The 21129-nt window shown below is 42.9% G+C and overlaps 3 protein-coding genes across 4 annotated transcripts; 1 reads left to right on the top strand and 2 right to left on the bottom strand.

Annotated features, from left to right (window-relative positions):
* Positions 1 to 236: 236 nt before the first annotated feature.
* rhno1 (RAD9-HUS1-RAD1 interacting nuclear orphan 1) lies at positions 237 to 2110 on the bottom strand. Its single transcript, XM_031859244.1, has 3 exons — positions 2028 to 2110; positions 1692 to 1879; positions 237 to 1535 (listed from the first exon to the last, which is right to left on the bottom strand). The coding sequence occupies exons 2-3, from the start codon at positions 1854 to 1856 to the stop codon at positions 822 to 824; spliced, it is 879 nt and encodes a 292-aa protein (XP_031715104.1). The 5' UTR covers positions 1857 to 1879; positions 2028 to 2110; the 3' UTR covers positions 237 to 821.
* A 182-nt stretch (positions 2111 to 2292) lies between these two features.
* foxm1 (forkhead box M1) lies at positions 2293 to 7825 on the top strand. The gene is made up of 9 exons (XM_031859245.1): positions 2293 to 2439; positions 3323 to 3808; positions 3937 to 4070; positions 4672 to 4851; positions 5134 to 5262; positions 5455 to 5514; positions 5968 to 6016; positions 6131 to 6303; positions 6418 to 7825. The coding sequence occupies exons 2-9, from the start codon at positions 3361 to 3363 to the stop codon at positions 7228 to 7230; spliced, it is 1986 nt and encodes a 661-aa protein (XP_031715105.1). The 5' UTR covers positions 2293 to 2439; positions 3323 to 3360; the 3' UTR covers positions 7231 to 7825.
* Positions 7826 to 8427: 602 nt separating this feature from the next.
* LOC116390024 (cystine/glutamate transporter) lies at positions 8428 to 13514 on the bottom strand. 2 transcript variants are annotated; one of them, XM_031859246.1, is made up of 12 exons: positions 13029 to 13514; positions 12458 to 12584; positions 12255 to 12370; positions 12019 to 12144; positions 11792 to 11891; positions 11623 to 11667; positions 11398 to 11521; positions 11204 to 11307; positions 10995 to 11091; positions 9410 to 9559; positions 9155 to 9332; positions 8428 to 8814 (listed from the first exon to the last, which is right to left on the bottom strand). In XM_031859246.1, the coding sequence occupies exons 1-12, from the start codon at positions 13240 to 13242 to the stop codon at positions 8750 to 8752; spliced, it is 1446 nt and encodes a 481-aa protein (XP_031715106.1). In that variant the 5' UTR covers positions 13243 to 13514; the 3' UTR covers positions 8428 to 8749. The 2 variants fall into 2 exon arrangements, with proteins under 2 accessions (XP_031715106.1, XP_031715107.1); XM_031859247.1 differs by lacking the exon at positions 8428 to 8814 and having other exon boundaries at positions 9161 to 9559; positions 13029 to 13256; positions 13324 to 13407.
* Between the last annotated feature and the right edge of the window lie 7615 nt (positions 13515 to 21129).

Consider the following 21129-nt stretch of genomic DNA (forward strand, 5'->3'; position numbering starts at 1 on the left):
GTTACTTTGATTGCTTATGTATATATTTTGCCATTGTAGCAAACAAATTTCCCCTTGCAGGATTAATAAAGTAACTATCTATCTATCAACATTTATATCATGTAATCACATTTCAGAGAGAAATGGGATCTTCTTAAGAGTTTCACTATCCCTGCCATCATATCACTAAATGCAGTCTAAGAGAAGTCTCAATAAACCAAGAATTCAGTTTTCCCTTTGGACACACACATTTATTATTATGTACTTTACACATTTGAAAAAGAAAAAAAAATGGTTTTAAGTTACAGAGCATTGCTCACAAACATTCTTTCAGCAGCATCCTTTGTTATATTACATCAGTGAGTCAAGCATTCATGTCATTGACAAAATTATAGTATTTGCTCAATATAGTCCATATGAACATGACCTTTTCCCACACTTGTGCCATTAAAGTGTAGGAGCGTAAGAAGAAACAAAAGGCTGGTGTTGCTAGAGGTCAGGATTATACAGAATTTGCAACATAATCTGTAACAGTACAGTATCAGTCTTAATAATTTCCCACTCATGGAAAAAGTTTGCCATTTGGATATTGCGGTAATTATTGCAATTTTAATTTGTCCATTCTTTGATTTGATTATTTGAGTCTGACAATGATAAACCAGGGTTGTGAAGTGGGTGCACCATTGGGTGAGAGACATTTAATAATTTGACCATGACTTCAAAATGCAGCAGCTCCATTCAGTGCAATAAAAAACAGTTCATAGAAAGAATTCTGGTCACAGAAGTGCGTCCGATGAATAATCTGTGACATTGCGTAATCATCTTCTTACACAATCTCTACATCAGCTGTTAATTAAGGCATCTGAATCAGAGAGCTGGCCCCTCTCTTTCAACATCATCATCAAACCCCTCCTCCTCCTCCATGTCACCTTCACCCCATAATCCTGCTCTGGTGTGTCAGCCACTAAAATGTCAGGTGGCTGATTACATGGTGGTGTACATGGTGGAGCCTGTACCAATTGCAGAGAGGTGAAGGGGGGACAGCTACTCCCTCCTTGAATTACTTTTGGAGTGTCCACGTCGGGTGGTGGACTGACCCTGCTGACCTCATTGGAGACAGGTGTTGACGCACCATCTGCTGGAATCCTGCATTTCTCTGTCACTTGAATAGATGGAGCTTCAGGCTCGTCCAAACATCTGCTACAAGACGCAGCACCATTGGAAAATATCTCCTCATTCCTTTTTCTGATTGAGGTCGGCTGTTTCTTTGGTGTGTCAGAGTACTGTGCACTTGAAACAGTCCTTTTCATTCGGCATGATCCCCGTGGTTGATTTCCTGCGTCACACTCCGTAGATTTCTTTGTGCGTGTGCTCTTTGGTTGATGAGATTGGTCTCTTGACCCCGTCTGAAACGATAATGAGGGGAATTTGCACACGCTCTTCTTTCTGGACAGCTGACTGCAACTGTCAAGGATGTTTATGGCAGAGACGCATCTTCTCCTTCCTCGTCTCACCGGCAGTGCAGCTGCAATCGAACGGTCAAATTGTGGTCTGACCTGAAGGAGATCAGTACAGGAACATCTGAATAACACTTATGTCACATAAAATAAGCATTACTCTGTGAAATGATGATTATCTGCAGACCTTTTAAGCTAGAACTGATTCAGCGATATTCTCGAGGACTAGCAGTGTCAATGAATTCAACAGCTTACCCAAGAATCAAGAGTTGAGCTGTTCTGTGCCGGTGTCTCTGAGAAAAACTCTTTGGGGTTGAGTGCTGCTCGGACTTCAGGCACATTTCGGAGTCTGGCTCCACACACAGGTTGCTCCAGGAACAGCAGGGGAGGCTTCTCTGTCTTTAAGGCTTTACGGGGCATTAATAAAAAGCATCCCTGGAAACCTGGTGGAATGAAAACATCACTTTATCAATGTACTTTTCTGATTCAATGTACGTAAACAAGATTACTGTTTACGGGTCAGATGTCAACAGCCAGTTGTATAACTTTGAACGTTTTCACTCGTCGCTACTAACCCGCCATTGTACTCACCTAAATGTAATACTTCGAGCAAAACATATCCATTATTGCAAATAATTAATAAAACGTTAGTTATTCCACCGTCGTTGTCTACTATGAACTTCCTTTGTTTTCCGTCCTCGTTACTTATTATTTCCCGGTTTCCACCATCGACGTCTCTGATTGGTTGCAGCGCGGTCTCGCCTATCTTCCTATTGGTGTATTTTTATACCATGTGACCAGAGTGACGGGGGTGGCGCCCACAGCGCCAAAATTCAAAAAACGTTGCTGAGTCGAACAGACAGCATGTAAATAATAGGAAATGAAAGAATATAATCGATATCTTGGGGTCCTCTGATATCGCATTGAATATGAAGCAGGTGTTTCAACTACTGGCAGGAGTCCAGCCGAGTAGGATCGCCTGAAACATCACATGAATATGAAGGTATGGCTTTATCTAGCTTTGCTATTCGTTACAATGGTGTAGTGAGCTAACGACTAGCCACATAGCTAACTTAGCCTAGCTTCCAAACAGATGGCTGATGTTAACGTTAACCAAGGGAAAGTTGTAATGTTAGCTAAGATCGCCGAGTGCAATAGCCGAGCTACATTTTCTCCAGGTTTTAATGTATAATAATATAATAATAATAAACATGTTTCCTCCTTAACCCTCATTTCGAGCTCTGGTGCATGACATTAATGTCAGTCAAATGGATGTCACATTGACCTCAGTTCATGCACCGCCTATTGTTGTCAGATATGGATCCATATAAACCGTTAGCAGTTCACCAGAGAACCAGCGGTAAACGTTACACAAATCACGTCGTCGCCTGCATGACATGTAACTGTTGTTCTGGAAGGCGATGAGTTGCCAGGGAACAAAAGCAACTGATCTGATAAGAACCTGCTAAACCGAGCAATCGCACAGCTAAAAGACGTCCACGGGGGACAACGCGGAGCTTTAATTTAATTTTACGGTCCATTATTCACATATAACCCGGCTCATCAGTGACTCAGTGTGTCCAGACTGGTAACGTTATTTGATATTGGTTAAATGATTTCATCTTGTCAATATAAATCGATCAAGGGACGGAGAAACGGTTTCAATCCAGCCTGCTTTTCTTAACTGTTGGTTAGCTTGCTAGTAACTTGATATTGACTTCATACCTTCTGCCAGGTAAACCTTAATTACAGGTAAATCTAGTGAGCACAGTGTGATGATATGATGCACACAAGGCAGTGATGAAAGATTAGAGGGCTTTAAAAGAAACTTTGTTATCTAGCTAGTTGCAAATGTTTGCATTGGTCATTGTGTTGTTTTTGTGCAGAATACCAGTGAACACCAAGGAGCATTTTCAATCATTTGATGACCATGAGACGGAGCCCAAGGAGACCCCTGATCCTCAGAAGAAGAAAGTTGCCGTTTCAGCAAAATGATCCTCCAGCGGCTGAACCACAAAGGCGAGCTGATGCACCGGGCTTCAAAGAACCTCCCAAATCAGCCGTCAGTCAGTGCTTCCCGGATGGCATCCGCATTATGGATCACCCCTCCATGTCTGATACACAGGTGGTTGTCATCCCCAAATCGGCAGACCTTCAAAGTATTATCGGCGCGCTCACTGCCAAAGGCAAAGAGTGTGGCGTCCAGGGCCCAAACAAGTTCATCCTCTTGAGTGGGAGTGGCAGCCGGGACAATGGATCTTTTTGTCAGCCTGCTGCTGAGGGGGATGACGTCTCTGCAGTTGGACAACCAGTGAAAGAAGAATCTGTGCCCGGCTCCCTGGACGTTAAACCACTCACTGGAATCAAAGCATGTATGGAGATGAGGCTGTTTTGATAAGATGATATTTCAAGTATAATTGTAGAGTTTTATTGCCTATCTTTTTATCTTTAGTCGTTCCCCTTTGCTGAAACAATAATGGCATTTGCTTTTCTTTATTAGTGAATAAGGAATTGGAGTGTGGTCCTTTGGATGACAGCCTCACCAATATTCAATGGCTGGGCACGATGAACACAATCGAACAGGATGCTGCCAAGCAGATGGCCGTCAAGGAGAACCAAAGCTCAAATTCACAGGTCAGCTGCTCCTCGTTGTCGCCTCGGTGTGAATCGTACTGTTGATGTGAGAACATGCATGTGTGGAGGAGACACTGATCTCAGGCATGTCTCAGCATTTCCCCTAAAACGCCATCCGTAACCAGTCTGGCTCGCTCTATTGTGATTTACAAAGACCTCTGTGGTATTGGGATAACAGAAAACATGCTGCTAGATTTGAAACGCTTTCATTTCTGAGGTAAAGCGCAGAGCTGAAACATTACTGTGTATGTGGACACCTGCAACATTGTACCATGAATATTGAGGTTATTGCAAAAGCTTAATTGCAGTTATTAGTTGAGTTACAGTTTCACCATTTCATCGTTTGCAAATTTTGAAGTTAAACTGGAAGTTGCTCACTTTTAGTCACAAATGGTGTCAATTTTTGTTGTTTTTACATTTACATTACAGCTTTTACATTTGAGAACCTGGCTGAAGTCAGATTTCAGATGTTTCTGTACATAAAGATTCAGTCTTGTGTTCATGTTTTATACTGATCACCTGAATTAAAAACAATCTGACTACAGTTTATTACACGTATCATGTATTGAAGCCTCTTTCTTATTCTTCATTTCTTTTACAGGCACAGAACGCAGAGGCTGTTCAGCAACCCATTTCGGAGAGGCCACCGTACTCCTACATGGCCATGATCCAGTTTGCCATCAACAGTCTGAAGAGCAGGAGGATGACACTGAAAGAGATTTACATGTGGATCGAGGACCACTTCCCTTACTTCAGAGAGGTGGCCAAACCAGGATGGAAGGTACTTTACAACTGAAAAATATAACTCGTGAGCACATAATAAACAGTCTTTTAGGGTGACTTGCTGAAACACGCATTAAAAGTCCTGAACTCGGAGCATATCTATGATTGAGGGATTGCCTCCACACGGCTCTCAGCATGGTGACAGCTGATCTGGGAGAGTGACTTCATTCTCTGCGCCGCTATATCATACAGCAAGTCGTTTTTGCTGTTATATTGATGCTCTGAATTTCCGATTTAGCAGCTTTCATCATCCATTTCCATTACTCATTTGTGATTGCAGAATTCTATCCGCCATAATCTCTCTCTACACGACATGTTCCTTCGTGAGTCGTCGCCAGATGGTAAACTCTCTTTCTGGACCATCCGGCCTGAGGCCAACAGGTGCCTCACTCTTGATCAGGTGTACAAGGTGAGCACAGCTGACTGTATCACTGTCACCCTTTTTATCTAAAATAAAGGACGAAGCCCTGACACTGAATTGACTTCTTTTGTTTTATTTATTCATCATTTTGTGTATTGGATACCATCATTATCATCCATGGTGTCGTGGGGATGATTTATGATTTTTGTCTTCCCTCTTACTCCACATCTTTCTCTACAGTCCGGCTGTGACCCAATGACTGCTCCTGTTCTGGTGCCACAACTTTTATTTCCCAACCAAGTAAGATGTCTTTACCCTTTTCAGTCCTCTAGGAACAGTCTTCATCAGTCAGGCAGAAGAAAGCAGACAAGGGACAGAAAATCAGACGTCCACATTCACTTTCCTTTTTGTTTTTAGTCATCAGACCCTTTGATCCAAAGAGTGCAGCTGCAGCTTGAGGTCTACGGTCTAGGGAATTCTTTTTATTGCAGGAGGAGATGATGTGAGCAGCAGGGAGGCTGAAGTCACACCGAATGCTTACACTCAGAAATAAATGTATCCATCATCCCTCTATAAAGTGTAGGGACAGTTATAAGAGGTCTTACTCTGACTTTTGCCTGTTCTTGCTTGCCAAATCCTTAAAACATTGTCGAGAACACAGGTTGTGGTCAGGAATGAGAGAGCACAGTAAGGCCACTGAGGCAGTACGCTTCCACTGTATAAACTGATGTTGTGTCTTTTTGTTTTTCACAGCAAAAGAAGAGGATGCTTCCTGATGCAAGAAAAATGCCAACTAGCTCTGGTACGTTAACAAAGATGGAAGGACTTTGATAAAGAAAACAAATTCACACAAACGTCAGTCATTTGAAATTAAGATGCTCTGCTCTGAGTTTTTTTTCTTCTTCTGTACTTTCAGAGAGACGGATGAAACCTCTTCTCCCTCGAACCGATTCCTACTTGGTTCCCATCCAGCTCCCTCTCACATCCTCTGTCTTCCTGCCGTCTTCCTTGGCCCAGTTTCCTCCCTCTTGCTCGCTGCAGAAGCAGATCACTTCGCGAGGAGCCAAGAGAGTGCGCATAGCTCCGAAGGTAAAGGCTCCCTCACGCATTGCAGATGTTAAAATGAACTGAGTTATGTGTTGGGGTGTGTATGATGGACAGTTACTGGTAGAATTGTAAAGTGCATTGTTGTATGTCCGACAGGTGACACAAAGTGACGTCCCAGCTGTGGTAGTGTATCCCCAGAAGGACAAAGACCTCATGGTGATGGTGAAGGAGGAGCCGCAATGTGTCCCGGTTAAATGCGAGACTCCCAAAGCCCCTCGGAAGAGACAAGGCAGCAGCTCGCGACGCAAACAGCGCCTGGTTCACTCCCTGCACGAGGAGCCCGTCCTCCTCTGCCCCAATAATACTTTCTTTGACTCCGGTGTAGTCTCCGATGCTTCGACTTTCCAGGACATGCGGGATACCCAGCTGGAGGAGCACAGCCCCGATCGGGACTTCTCCTTCAAGACGCCCATAAAAAGCAGCAGCCACCTGACCTCCTCCACGCCCAGCAAGCCTCCCACTCACGTCTTACCCGAGCCCTGGAAAGTGACCCCCGTGGGCAAAGGGAGCCAGAGCGTTCTGGACTTCAGCCCCATCCGCACACCCGGTGGCCCCGCAGTCACGCCGCGGCTCGACTACACCACCTTCAGCTTCAACAGCACCCCCTTTAAAGACTGGCCTCTGTTCAGCTCCCCCAGAGAGCTGCTCACGTCGGCTCCCGCCAGAGGGACGGGACCATCCGATGCTCTCATCGAATGCTTCAGAAGCAGCTGCTCCAGGGAGCTGCTTCAGGCGGGAGGTGGCGCCGCGACGCCCACCAACCGCTCGATGACGGAGGGCCTCGTCCTGGACACGATGAACGACAGCCTGAGCAAGATACTAGTGGACCTTAGCTTCTCCGGACTGGATGACGAGGAGCTGGGTATGGCCAATATCAGCTGGTCCGAGTTCATCCCTCAGTTTAAGTAGCCGGGTGGACAAAACACATTTTAATCACATCGATGTGTCATCTGTTTTCAGAAACACTATAGGAGAAGATGGGAATAATGACAGCGGAACTTTGATTTTCGTTTCCAGGTCAAATTAGCAAGCTGCTTACTCGTCGTTCCTCTCCATCTCTGGCTTTTTATCGGTTCCATCGCTCTTCATCTGCTTTTGTCTTGTTCTCTTATTTCTACTAGTAAAGCTACTGGCAGGTCCTGTTTCCTTCCATACTTTATCCTACCCGTTTGTATCTCTCTGTGCTCTTGAAGGAGAAATCTATCCTTGTGTATGTACATGTACACTTATGTATGTCGATTTGCACATTTTAATATATAATTTAGCTTTTGCATTTGTGAATGAAAAGACAATATATTGCCAGCGAGATGCGTCCGTGCCGTTTGGTTCAGGCGGCCTCCTGGAATCGACTTTTAGGTTGCGAGATTGTCAGCAATAAACAATGGCAAAGTAATACAAATGGCACTAACGGCAATGGGATTGTCTCTGTGCTTCACTCCTAGAACTGTCTTCCCCACTTGACTTTATAAATCCTGGTTCTTCACTAGTTTTCCATCAGTAGGCACTGTGCACCTGCAGACGGGGACATTTTGCATGCAGTTACCCCTCATGTCAACACCATAATTGAAGGTAGTCTTTTGGAGCAAAATACTGAATATGTCGCGTCCATCTAGCAGATTTGATTAGTTTTCAGTAACGATGCAAATGTATTTTCCTGTAAGCACCATCTTAGGCGGGCAGAATGGGAGATATTCCCGTTTTTTTGTCAATGCCTCTAAATAATGTCTGGCTTTAAATCATTCCTTCTGGTTTGTTAGCATGTGTGTTCATATGGGAGTTGATCTGTTCACGTGCTACATGGCATTCAAGAGTGAGATGTTGGGGTTTTGAGCAAACAGTTTTCAAAGCGTGTGCCTTGTTCTGTTTCCTAAAGTTGGTGTTTTTTTAAGACTGTGTGATACGTGCTGGTGTCGGTGCCTCAGAGAGCATGGAGGTTTGCCTCGCTCTTTTCACATTTCAAAAATGTAAATAAAGAGTTTTTGACAACCTCACACAAACCGCAGTACAGTGATGTTGAAACCCCAGTACGGTGTATTGCATCTGATAGAAGACATAGCAAGGTTGCCTATTTGTTATTTATATTTCAATAAAGGTTGAAACCATTTATAGATTGTCTTTGTGATTCAAGAATGACTTTATTGGTCTTACAAAACTTTGTAGGCAGAAATTTAGATGTTCATGGAGAATGATAGTGAGCACCTCGTACTCCAGTAGTGTCCAACATAAGCGTAACATAAAGTCCAATGCACAAAAGTGCTAGTAAAATTCTACAAGAGAAGTCAGATACACAACCTGTTTCCAGCATTGTTTTGTAGTAGTGTTCTTTAAAAAAATCTTAAAATGATTACAATATTCAAATGGATGCTTAAAATCGAAACAAAAAAAGATGCTTGGACTGGTTAAGGTGGCATCCAGTAGAAAGAGCTCTTCAGTACGTCTGGACTTCCTGTTGAGTCACTTCTAGAAGGATCTGCAGGTGCTTGCTGAAGTAGTCTGGGAATATTGAAGAGAATCCGAGTTATGGAAGAGTTGGAAAGGCTTTTCGTTCTTCGAGTTAGAGTGGGGTTTAGTAAGCTAAAAGGGCTAAATGTTTTGGGAAGAACAGGCTGTAATTTACATCTCTGTGTTACAAACAAACTGCCCAACAGTAACCTACTGTATATACACACATTACATTCCTTAGGAAAAGCTTTGTTCCACAATGATGCACAAAATGATGCCATTGGCTCTTTTCACCTTCTGCTCTACACATGTTGAAGATGTATAACTACATCTTTTCCCAACTAAATGGATATATAAAATCAATAAGTTTGCAGATTTTGGCACGGCTTACCAAAGATGCGTCTCAATCTATGTGGTACGCGATAGCGGTAGATGGTCACATAGTAAACTGGGATCCCGGTCAGTGTGAGAGCACTGCTCATCCCGGTGTTCCAGGGGTCCGAGTACAGAGACAGACCCACGATGAAGAAGCAAACCACGGTGAAGGTAACCACGATGGCCAGCGGCACCTTTGGGTCATGAAAAAGAGCAAATAAAACGTAGTTAACAGAATAATAGAGAATGCTATACAGTTTGACTCACTAACCTTGAAAGGCCGTGGGTGGTTGGGGAAGCGATGTCGATGGAGGAGCATCCCCGAGGTTGCCATAGCGATGAAGAGCCAGCGAGAAAAGGAGACAAAGTTGATGAGCTGGTAGATCTCTCCAGTGATTAACACCACCACCATCAAGGGGTACTGGAGACAGACAATGCAGGTATAATGACACATCCATACTCAGTCTGTTGTGACTGTTACATATAGGGATGTAGTGGAGGGTAAAGCATATTTGTGCAATTCATAACTTGCTATGTTACATGTGGGTACCACTAGGAATGAGAATGAAGAGTGGGTTCCCATCTCGAACCAAGTGTAAGATATCTTACCGATAAACAAGCAGAAATATATGTAAATTATCATTTCTAACAAAAAAAAGTTGTGAAGTCTACTGTGTTTAAATTGGACAGTTTTTGGCAATTCTCTTATAAATAAAGACAGATAATGCATACACACAAACACAATTAATTTCATTATTACATATTTTTTGATTCAAATAACAAATATACATTCACGTATGTTCATTTTTGACCTTGGCGACAGTAGATTGACAAATAAAATGTAACAAGTAAGCTCCATCTGCTGGTGAAGACAGTGAGATACAGTTGAAAGCCTTGAAAATAATTAGTCAGTGAAAGTTAAAGGGGACATATCATGCTCATTTTGGGTTTCTACTAGAACATGTTTACATGCTTTATTGTTCAATAAACACATTGTATTTCTCATATTGTTTGTCTGAATATACTAGTATTCACCCTCTGTCTCTTTAAGCCTTCCTCCCTAGGTCTGCTCTGATTGACTTTGATAATTATGGTGCACCTTTGCAAAGGTAGTACTCAAGTCATGGATGGAGATACTCAGGTGGGGGGTGCGAACCAGGCGCCAGCCTCCGGTTCTGACAAGTGAAGCTAATGCGAAACTCTCTTTAGTGGCCATCAGAGGGAGAATCCTCTGAGTGTAAGAATAAGTCAGATTGTATGGAAGTCTATGAGAAAATGACTCTACTTCTCTCTTGATTTATTACCTCAGTAAACATTGTAAACATGAGTTTATGGTCTCAATCTCTAGTTTCAAGTCTTCTTCAATACAGCATGATGTTCATTTAGTACATTATGGTCCATTTAGAGTCAAACAGACCATAAAGCAGGGGATGCTTTAAGTGGCTTCCTGTGATTGACAGGTCGCCGCCCCTATCAGAGCAGCGTCTTTACGTCACTCCTCCGCATTCAAATATGGTAACTTCCGTTCATTGGTTGCAAAAAGCCAAGATGGCTACGGCCAAATCGTCGAACTCGAGGCTTCAAAAGGGCAGTCCACAAACCATTGGGTGGCGTCAAGATGACAACGTCCACTTCTGATATACAGTCTGTGGTCGAAACACATGCTTTCTAATCTAGGCAGCCCATAGAAAATAGACTGGGTTATTGTATTTCACAGTTTGTAGTGTTTGTAGGCACTACAGACTGAAAAAGTGAGTTTTTTGTGAGAGTTGTTGTTGTCTGTTTATGTGGTGACACTGATATTAGATCAAATATTGCACACTAGCTTTGTTTTTATTGTTTGGAAAGTATTTTACCAGGAATACCACAGCAGGCAAAGGTGTGCGTCTGCGGATGTGAATCATGGAAAAGATTGGGGGCCAGTGGCCGTCTCTGGCTGCCACAAACACCATCCTGCAACACAAACAGTAAGACTTCCACTCACGCTGTAAGCTGTCACCTCTTGCCTGATTTAAAGCACACGCTAGAGTATAAAACAATAATAACACATCTGTGCACAGATCACCTGGGTGACCCAAAGATGCCGCCGTTAAGCGCCCCAAGGCAAGACATCGCCACGAGGAAGGGGATCACAGAAGCCAATCCCTGGAGAGCACGGTTCGCAAACGTCTGCAGAGACAGAGGAGGAGAACGGCCGTCAAACACATACATACACATTCCTTTTTTAAATGGATGCGTGTTCTACAGCACAGCACTGACCACAGCCACAGCCTCAGACAGCAGCAGCTCAGCGGGAGTCATCATGGTGAAGTAGGCCACATTAACAAGCACGTAACAGACTGTCACTGTCACCATGGAGCAGATTATTGCCAGCGGGATGTTTCTGTCAAGACGGGATACACGCAGAGAGATGTGATAGTATTTAAGGCAACAAGGCTTTTAGAAATAGATTTGAGGGGAGTGAGGATGTCAGATGTAAAATACCTATTTGGGTTTATCACCTCTTCTGTGATAAAGTTCAGAGCAAACCTAAAAGGAAAAAAGAAAAAGTACGTCCACACAAGCATTTTTAAAAAAAGGTTCCATGTATAGTAAAAGAAGACAATGTTTGGAATTCAAGCCAGTTTTCATACTGCAATGAATGGTCGCTTACCATCCACTGTAGGCATAGAGGCCGTTATAGAAGGCCAGTGGCAACGTATCCAGTTTAAATGAGTCAACCTCAAAACCATTCTGGAAACTCTCTGTTTTTCCTGGAAAAAAGAAGATGCAGAGAAAGAGAGTAACAGAGCATCATCATCAAATAGTAACCATTTGACAAGACCTTAACAGCTGGAAAATACATCTGTATCCCCAGGATAAACGATGACATCCTCCCACCTTTGGCCAGTGCGATGCCTCCAGGGATGATGATGAGGACCAGAGCGAACATCTTTATGAAAGTCAAGGTGATCTGAGTGCGGGAGGCCATGGTCACACTCCAGCAGTTGATTGCCACGACTAACGCTACAGAGACACAAAGACAAACAGCTGGTGAGAGAACGGTTTCTGAATCTGTATTTGGCACTACGTGGACTTATAGAGTGGTATGATTGGTATTGTATAAAACCACTCACTCAATCCCAGGATGCTGACCAGTTTGATGAGCACTATGGGAGCATCACATGGTGCAAAGAACGGCTCCACCACATAGCGGCCAAAAGCCAGGGACACATAGGAAGCCACAGCTGGCCTGGACATGGAAACATGCTTGTTATGTGATCTGATTTAACTTTCAGTCAAGACAAACAGGGCTAAACTAATCCACCTAATTCCAAACCTGATTAAGAAGCACTCAGACCAGAGTCGTAAAAAGGCAGGCAGTGGCCCCAGTGTCTCCAGTAGATACGTGTAGTGGCCCCCTGATTTTGTAAAACTGGTGCCCAGTTCAGCGTAGCACAGGGCCCCTAACGGAGCAGAGGGCAGACCAGAGAAAAACATTTGACATGTAATTCAAGTTTTGCTAGTCCCCTGTTGTGTGAATAACTTGCAGCGAAATTAAATAGATAAATAAACACATTCAGTGATTAATTATTACAATAATAATTCGGTGCATGGAAAAATGCATTGACTGACATATGGAAAACAAATTGCTTGAATTTGAAAAGTAAAAATAACCACAAAACTTGTCATTTAATCTTAGTTTATTATCAAAAAGAATAAAGAAATTAATGCATGTTTGAATGATTAAAAAAAATGTGAATTATTTTGCATTGCGTTTTCTTAAATATTCCATCCCATGTCTGCACCAAACACATGTTGAATAAAAGTAAAATTCAGTTCTATCAACACATAGAAATGAACACTTGCAAGGTTTAGTTCTAACAGACAGCATCAGGCCTCTATCTTACCGAGCATCGAGAGGACCCCACACAGCGCCCACACCAGCAGGGAGAGCCCCACGCTGCCGCTGTTCAACAGGACTCCCTTGGGTGCGATGAAGATCCCGCTGCCCACCACCGAGCCGATGATGAAGCACACGGCAGGCAGCAGGCCGATCTCCCTCCGAAGTTGCACCACCTCATCTTCCTTCTTCTCCTTCTTGCCATCCTCTTTCCCGTCCATTTGGATAACTTCAACTGAACACACTCAGTTTCCTTAATTCTGCTGATATGAAGTTTACACCTACATTGTTTAAGTTCTCACCTCTTTTTGTGTGTCTGAATCCTTTCCACTTCTCCCCTTGATGCTTTTTCAGAAAACACCAATCAACAGTCCTCTCCGTGCCTCCTGTTAACACTTCTGGACACACATTTGCAGCAGTTAAAGAATTTGCATGAGGCTTTGGTAGGAATAGACAACACTGGCCTCAACAACATGGCCCCCTCTCCCCCTAACTTATGCTGAATGGTTTTCTCCTCCCCTCGCCCCCTTTACCCCCCCCACCCCCACCCACCCAGCCTGAGCAGGGAACAAAGCCAGCACTCTTCCAAACTTCACTCAGTAATTACTGCAGTTTAAAGACTCGACACGTTCCTGTGTTGCACTCTGGGTTTGTGCTCTTGCGTGTGTGTGTGTGTGTGTGTGTGTGTACAGCTTGACAGGAGGGGGGGGGGGATATGGTGATGTAGGGGCAGCTGCACAGACTGTAGGGGGCCGCTTTCAATAACAACACACATTTTCATCTTGTCCCATCCAAAGCTCCGTTTCACAACATGATATTGCTTTGTATTCCTTTATTTGAGTCATGCTTTTTCCCAGCTTTCACGCACACATGGCTTCGGCTAAACCTAAAATATTTGTGCGATATTTCAGCTCAGCAGAGAGAATCACTGAGGCTTGTTTTTTGTCCCTATTTCCACTCGACTGGCCACTGCATGGATGTCAGTTTCACTTCGTCAGTGCTATAACTCTGCTTGTTAAAATTCCTTCACACCCACTACCAATAGGTTCCTTTGGAGAGTTATGAAGTGTGACCAATTTCATCTGCAGTCATATTGTGAGGAGACGTCATATTGATGCATTCAGAGCCAAAAGCAGATATAGACGATAATGCAGGATTATGGGATGTTATGGCACACCGATTCAGCATAACAGGATCATATGATGGATCACATGTCTTTGTTTTGTTGAGAGGTTAAGAAGCTGACAGGTGCCAAGATGGGGGATGTTTGTTGCTGCTGTTAAAGGCAATACATGATTTTAAATGTATTGCAAAATTCCAAACCAACGTGAGAGCTGTGTGCAAAGACATAAAACAACATATGTTACTATAGCATACACACAGAGTCAAGATTAACGCTGATTTACTTAAACATACAGGAAGTTATTGTTGAAGAAAATCATCATATAATTTAGGATTGAACTGAACACATTTGGGTACACAAGTAAAAACATTCTTAGGAAGAGATTAAAGCACCAGACAAATTGTAATCGATCACCCCTATTTGTATCCAAACATTTCCCGTAAACGAATCGTGTGTTCTGCCAAAACGAAAAACGAAATCAGGTCAGCATGACACAGTGAAGAAATCAGATATGCTCTGTTTGTGGTTCAACCCACTTGTTTGATCGGTGGAAAGTGATGTAAGGGGGGGTAAAGTTTGACTATAAAAGTGATCTGTGAAAAGTAATACGTCGGATTTTGTTGGATTTGCTGAACTCGTTGTATGTTGGTGTGTATGCGTTAAAACACTTCCCGCTGGGTTGCAAATTCAATTCGTCGTCTCTTCTCGTCATTTTGCCACAACATTATTAAAGTATTACAACATGCACCAACCTTGTTCAATTTAGGCAAAACTGGATGCACTCTGTGTTTCCTCCAGAAGGTGGCGACCTCATCTCTCACTAGATATCAATTATCTGTCACTGAGTTACTTATATCTCTTCCAGGCCCTGGGACATCCTGGGCATCACACTGTGAAATCCCACGGCGGGTCTGACTTGGGCCCCTCTCTCAGCGGGTAACCCTGCACCGAGCTCACATGACACCGGCCCCAGGAGATGTGAGCCCGACTCCCCGGCTGTTTTCCACCTGACCTCCCAAGATCCCTGCCCACTCAAGTGGAGGCCGAACCAGCCTCAACTGCTCACTGTAGACCTCTTCTCCCATAAGCCCATTTTACAGAGAATACAGAGAGAATATTCTGTGACATTTGCCATGAGCCATTCACAGGACGGCCTGCAAGGTTTTTTCCTTTTTTAAATCACCGGTTGGAACGTTTAATGTTGATTTAATATAGTTTCCCTAAAAATTAAGTATTGTAATTATGAGTAAGTATTAGCAACTTCACCACCAAGCTACGTGTTAATTCTAGTGTGATGTAAGCAATCCCAAATGTAGATGATAGCCGTTAGTCCTGTTTTATCACAAGTCTAAACGTGGAATTTGACCATTACAAATAAGTATAACAAAAATAGAATCTAACACTTATGTGTTGTTCTATATAATAACAAGATATGTTTATTTTGGTCCACTAATTCATCACACATATTTGTATATCTTTTATATATCAACTATTTTAGTAATTCAAGTTTCAGGTTTGGGTAAGTTATTGTTATTGTACAACAAAGGGTTCAGCAACAAAATGCAGTTGTGGAAATATGTCATGTGATTTTGGTTATTCCAAGGTCACATTACATGAGGAAGTATAATGCTGTTTTTTTTTTGTTTAGTTTTTTTTAATACTGCCCCAATTAACTGGTAAGTGACCCAAATCAAACACAGGTGCAGGCTGGGGTCTGGCGAACATGCTCGCTGCTAACATGCTCGCGGCGCAGCCTCCAGCCTCGTTCAGCTCGAAATGTTTGAAAGCTTTGAGGACCGCAGTGGGACAGAGAGGCCGTATTATACAATGAGAATGTATGGATTTATAAAGAGAGGGGAATGAACGAGAGGAAGACGTTGAACCTGCAGCAGATTGAGCAGGAATGGCTGGTGCGCTAGCGCATGCCCTTCCGACAGGTGAGTACAATAACACACTAGCAACGTAGCGTCGGTTGTGCAAACACTGTGCATGCTCTGCTCTGTTTGTGTAAGGAAGCGTGCTGTCCTCACTAAAAGTTGTCAGCTATACAGCCAGCACCGTATCTTCCAAGGAACAGACAGGTTGTTGTATTTGCAAGGTGTAATGGTGGAAAATATGTAATATTTTTGTAAAACTGAAAAAGAGCACAAACAATACAAAAAGTAAGTGCCTGTGTAAGTACTTAATAATATCTAGTATACATCAGTATAAATACTACTAACACAAACCAAAGAAATATGGATATAAACATGTTAGTATAACTGTAAATAGTAGCACACTTAGGGATGAAGCCGATTTTGTGGACTTCAATGCACAGGATTATATGGATTGAATGCTGAGATGGTCACTTAATGAGTCCATAGGCACATGGCACTCCTTGAACGTCACTTCCTGTTATTTTGACTATTTACACTTCGCTCACTTCCTGTTCAGTGCAGCTATTCACAATTGCCACTAGGTATTGCTAAAGGACATATAAAATAACCAATACATTGAATGCAATACACTCCCCGTCTGGCATATTAAGAAATATGCCACTATGTACATATTAACCCACCGTCCTTTCTCATCCAAGTCTGTACAGGAGAACTGCTACTGTACTAAATGTAGGACTGCGGCCTTACAGTGAGTTGACCGGGCTGTCACTCAGCGACTCATCCCACCTATGGCTTTGCCCTCAGCAAGCTGTGGATTGTGTGACACGTCATTCCCATGATTGTCTTTCTGGGAGAAAAGCAGGACCACTTCAGAAATGGGTCTGCAGAATATCTTGAGCGTCTGATTTCTTGTCACTTTGACTTCCATCTTTCTTGCTAGTCCATCTTTACTGGGAATAGCATTCACGACAACTCCCATTGGCCACTGATTTCTTTTTGTCTGACTGTCCTTCATCAGAACTATGTCTCCTTTAAGATTGGGTTTCTGTGCTTGCCACTTCTGATGATGCTGTAGCGTGCTCAAATATTCTTGTCGCCACCTAGCCCAAAATGTCTCTGCCAAGGCTTGAACCCTTTTCCACTGGTTCTTGAGCAAATCTCCTTTCGAAAACTCACTAGCTGGACAAGGAGATGCGCCTGTTTTCTGTGTCAGCAACATGGAAGGGGTTAGAATGAGGGGAGCCTCTGGGTCAGTGGATACCGGTGTTAACGGCCTGGCATTCACAATGGCACTGACCTCTGCCATAAAGGTGATTAGCGCTTCATGGGTGAGTTTTAAAGGTCAAACTTGGAGGAGCATGCAATCTAGAATTCGCCTTGAGACTCCAATCATGCGCTCCCAAGCGCCACCCATATGAGAGGAGTGTGGAGGGTTGAAAACCCAGGTGCACTTTTGTTGAAGGAGGTAGTCTTCTATGCTTGAATCGCGATTACATTGTGAATCCATTTTCAGCTCTTTAAATGCTCCAACAAAATTTGTCCCACAGTCTGATCGAAGCTGTTTCGCATAGCCTCTGACAGAGAAAAATCTCCTGAGGGCGTTTATGAAGCTTGAGGAGGTCATTGTTTCGATTACCTCGATATGAATGCCACGTGTGGACATGCATGTAAACAAAACTGCCCACCTTTTGTCCCTGGCCTGGCCAGCCCTGGTACGACGTGTGATGACTTCCCATGGCCCAAAATTGTCAAGTCCCACATAGGAAAATGGGGGGTCTACTTGTAGACGTTCAGCAGGTAGATCAGACATTTGTTGTTGCTCCATTCTTCCTCCAAGCTTTTTGCATGTGACACACATGTGAATGCAGCTGCTGATGAGACGTTTTCCTCCTACTATCCACAGACCACTGGCACGGACTGCACCTTCAGTGAAGTGTCTGCCCTGGTGTTTCACACATTCATGATGGTGGCGGACGAGCAGAGTTCCTATGTGGTTATGGCTTGGGACAATGATAGGATTGGCTTCACACTTTTCTAGTTGTGCCAGATCGATGCGTCCACCTATTCTCAGCAGGCCTTCACTGTCAATGACTGGCCGAAGTTTATGAAGACGGCTGATTTTGGAGCGGTCACAGTTTGACTTAATGCATTTCAACTCTTCTGAATAGCTTTCATGTTGCACACACTTTATGATGACATCCTCTGCCTTGGTGATGTCAGCAACTGACAACCCTTTCTTGCACATGTGCCAGCCAACACAGCCGTGATTGCCTGATGGGAGAGAGAAGCATTGAGCTATGTGACAGAGTCGGGCCACAGCTTTGGTGAGCGAGCTCCAATTAGAAAAATGCTCGAATCTCTTTGAACCCAGCTTGTCTTCAGTAACTTTTGTGGCGAGTGATGTTACGCTGGCACGAATCTCAGCATCAGAATCTGGATCTACGAGGACGTCTTATCTTCAGTGTCGACCACTGAACTTTTCCGCTTGGTCAAGAAAACTGGTCCAGTCAGCCATGTGGTGTCTGTAAGCTTGGCAGCTGGAACAGGTCGAGACCCATGATCTGCTGGGTTTAACTCGGAGGGAACATAACTCTACTGCTCTGGCCGTGTTGACTGTCGAATACGCTGTACGCGAATACTCACATAGACGTAAAATCTTCTTCTCTCATTGTTTATGTATCCTCACACAACTTTGCTGTCTGTGTAGAATTTTATTGCATTCACTTTCAGGTAGGGTTGTCACGATACCAAAATTATGACTTCGATACGATACCTGCCATAAGTATCATGATACCCGATACTTATGATACGATACCAGAATTCGATACAATACCACAAATACGATACGATACTGGTATATTTATCTATAATAGTAATAAATAAAACATCTGTATGGTTCCCTTTTTTACCAGCTTGTTCCTGCCCAGCTTTTTGAACACTTAACAAATGGCATTAATATTAATGTTTAACCTCTTCACATCTTTTGAGCCTCTCTCATATTTCCGCTGGCTTTCAAACACAGCTGGAAGGAAACTCTGTCTCTGTGTTGCTGCTGACTCTGCTGGCATCTGTTTGACTGTCTGTGGGAGTGGGTGGATAAACAATGCTTAATTTACTTGCATAGTGAGTTTGATATTTTCACTTCATATTTTATCTTAATTCATGGAATAATTATTTTTCCTTAACTAAAAATAAAAAGAATTAGCTCAAGATCCACCAGCATGTAGCCATTTTGCATCAATTGTGTTTAATTTAGTACACTTTTGTGTGCATTGTGACCTCATGATCATATAGGCTTGTCGTCAAACTAGGCTAAGGCTACTCGTGTTAGGCTGTATATGGGTGAGCTTGGGGGTGTTCATGTTTATAATCACATATGCTTTAGGGTTAGTGTTAATGTTTGACACTAAAATGAGAGGCTTCATCACAAGCATTCCAGTTAGAATTCATTCTGTGGGGCTTTTAATTTGAAATGGGGCGGATGACGCACCCCCCTGCTCCAGTTCTCCAGCTAAAAAGGTAGTGTATCTTTCCCCACACATGTACTGTATTTGTAGAACTGAATATTCATTTTCAAGTGACTGCAATGTTTGACATTTTAAACTTGAATGATTGAATTTGCTATCATGTGTCATCAAAACAGAGGCTACCACAAGGATATAATGGTCAATGTCTTGTGGTTCATAAACTTTTATCATGTTTTATCAGATTGCTGAAACACAGATACCTCCATAGCAGAGACCTTTCTGGATGGTGGATGATGATTTTATTCTTATAGCAAAGACGATCTAACATTTTAGTAAAAATCAACAACTCTCTCAAATCACAAAACTAGACTGCTAAAACTCAAATTTGTGGTGTCATAGGGTATAAAATCTGGAACTACTTCATATACAATTAACTGGGATGTTATAGATGACACTGGGTACATTTTTTTGTTTGTTTTAGAACTGACAACACTAAAATTGAATAAAGCTCATTTTGGTATTAAAAAAAGAAATGAGAATTAACTTCCCTGTTTTCTGGCTTTGACAGGGAGTAGCTCATGTTCACAAATATTGATTGAATTTTTCTTGCCCAATGAAATAATATATTGGAATACTTAAGGCAGGTAGGGTTCTCAATTAAATTAAAGTCTACATTTTTAGCTTGCTAACATAGTTGCACAAATTTGGCTACATATATGTATATTCAAGACAACTATTGTTTTTTGTGTGTAAGAAGACGGACTGAATTTATTAAATTTGGCAGGTATTTAAAACAAGAATAACTAGACTAACAATGACAATTATGATAATAACATCAATAATAATTACAATACAAATCCTTTATGCCATACTTTGATCAGCTTCCCCACCTGGCACATGAAGAGGCAGAGATTGAGGAGTCACACTGCAGCAAACATCAACGAATTAAGTCTGTGAGTGTCAAGGTGATGGGAGGTATGACAAATTCTCCAGAAATCATCAGTGCAGCTATATCCGTCTCTCACATTCCTGGCCTACCACAATGAGGGCTCACAGGTCGACAAAACCTTCCTTGACAGAGTGCTTACACAGGGAGATTCACTCTATGTTGGTATCAAAACTCAGCTTATTTAGGATCAGACCTTCCAAAGCCATCACCTGACAGTAGAGGAAATGCCAAAGCAAGTGCTAACGGACACAAATCTCTACAATGTGCACATGTCCAATGTGAGGTGTGGATACATACAGGCTCAAGAACATGTCCGTGATGGATGGTTGGCTCTTGCCCAACAGCTTCAGTGTCTATCAACTGATGTCAGCCATGCTATCATCATGGTATCTCCTGAATGCATTGCAGTGTTCCGTGACGGATCAGGGCGGTATGGAGTGTTTGATTCTCACTCAAAAAGTGCAGCAGGTTTGCCCTGCGATGGTGGAGCTGCTGTTATGCTGACTTTCACTCACCTGAGTGACATGATTGACCACCTACACAAGCTGTTTCAAGACCACGGTATCCCCTACCTTCTATGAGTTTGTGCCAGTTTCTTTTGGATCTGACAACCATTCTAGTCAACATCCAGCTGATGTAACTATCACACAGACAGCTATGGCTGTACCACCACCACCACCACCTGAAAAAAG

Source organism: Anarrhichthys ocellatus, unplaced genomic scaffold (genome assembly GCF_004355925.1).
Source record: "Anarrhichthys ocellatus isolate YVR2014 unplaced genomic scaffold, GSC_Weel_1.0 scaffold21, whole genome shotgun sequence".
In the NCBI taxonomy this organism is placed as follows: Eukaryota; Metazoa; Chordata; class Actinopteri; order Perciformes; family Anarhichadidae; genus Anarrhichthys; species Anarrhichthys ocellatus.

Coding starts and splice junctions, on each gene's coding strand:
- rhno1 (XM_031859244.1), bottom strand. CDS start 1,856: ATGCCCCGTAAAGCCTTAAAGACAGAGAAGCCTCCCCTGCTGTTCCTG. Junction 1,536..1,691: donor GCTCAACTCTTGATTCTTGG/GTAAGCTGTTGA, acceptor GATCTCCTTCAG/GTCAGACCACAATTTGACCG.
- foxm1 (XM_031859245.1), top strand. CDS start 3,361: ATGACCATGAGACGGAGCCCAAGGAGACCCCTGATCCTCAGAAGAAGA. Junction 5,263..5,454: donor CTCTTGATCAGGTGTACAAG/GTGAGCACAGCT, acceptor CTTTCTCTACAG/TCCGGCTGTGACCCAATGAC. Junction 6,304..6,417: donor GAGTGCGCATAGCTCCGAAG/GTAAAGGCTCCC, acceptor TATGTCCGACAG/GTGACACAAAGTGACGTCCC.
- LOC116390024 (XM_031859246.1), bottom strand. CDS start 13,242: ATGGACGGGAAAGAGGATGGCAAGAAGGAGAAGAAGGAAGATGAGGTG. Junction 12,585..13,028: donor TGGGGTCCTCTCGATGCTCG/GTAAGATAGAGG, acceptor CTGCTCCGTTAG/GGGCCCTGTGCTACGCTGAA. Junction 11,522..11,622: donor GAGGTGATAAACCCAAATAG/GTATTTTACATC, acceptor CCGTCTTGACAG/AAACATCCCGCTGGCAATAA.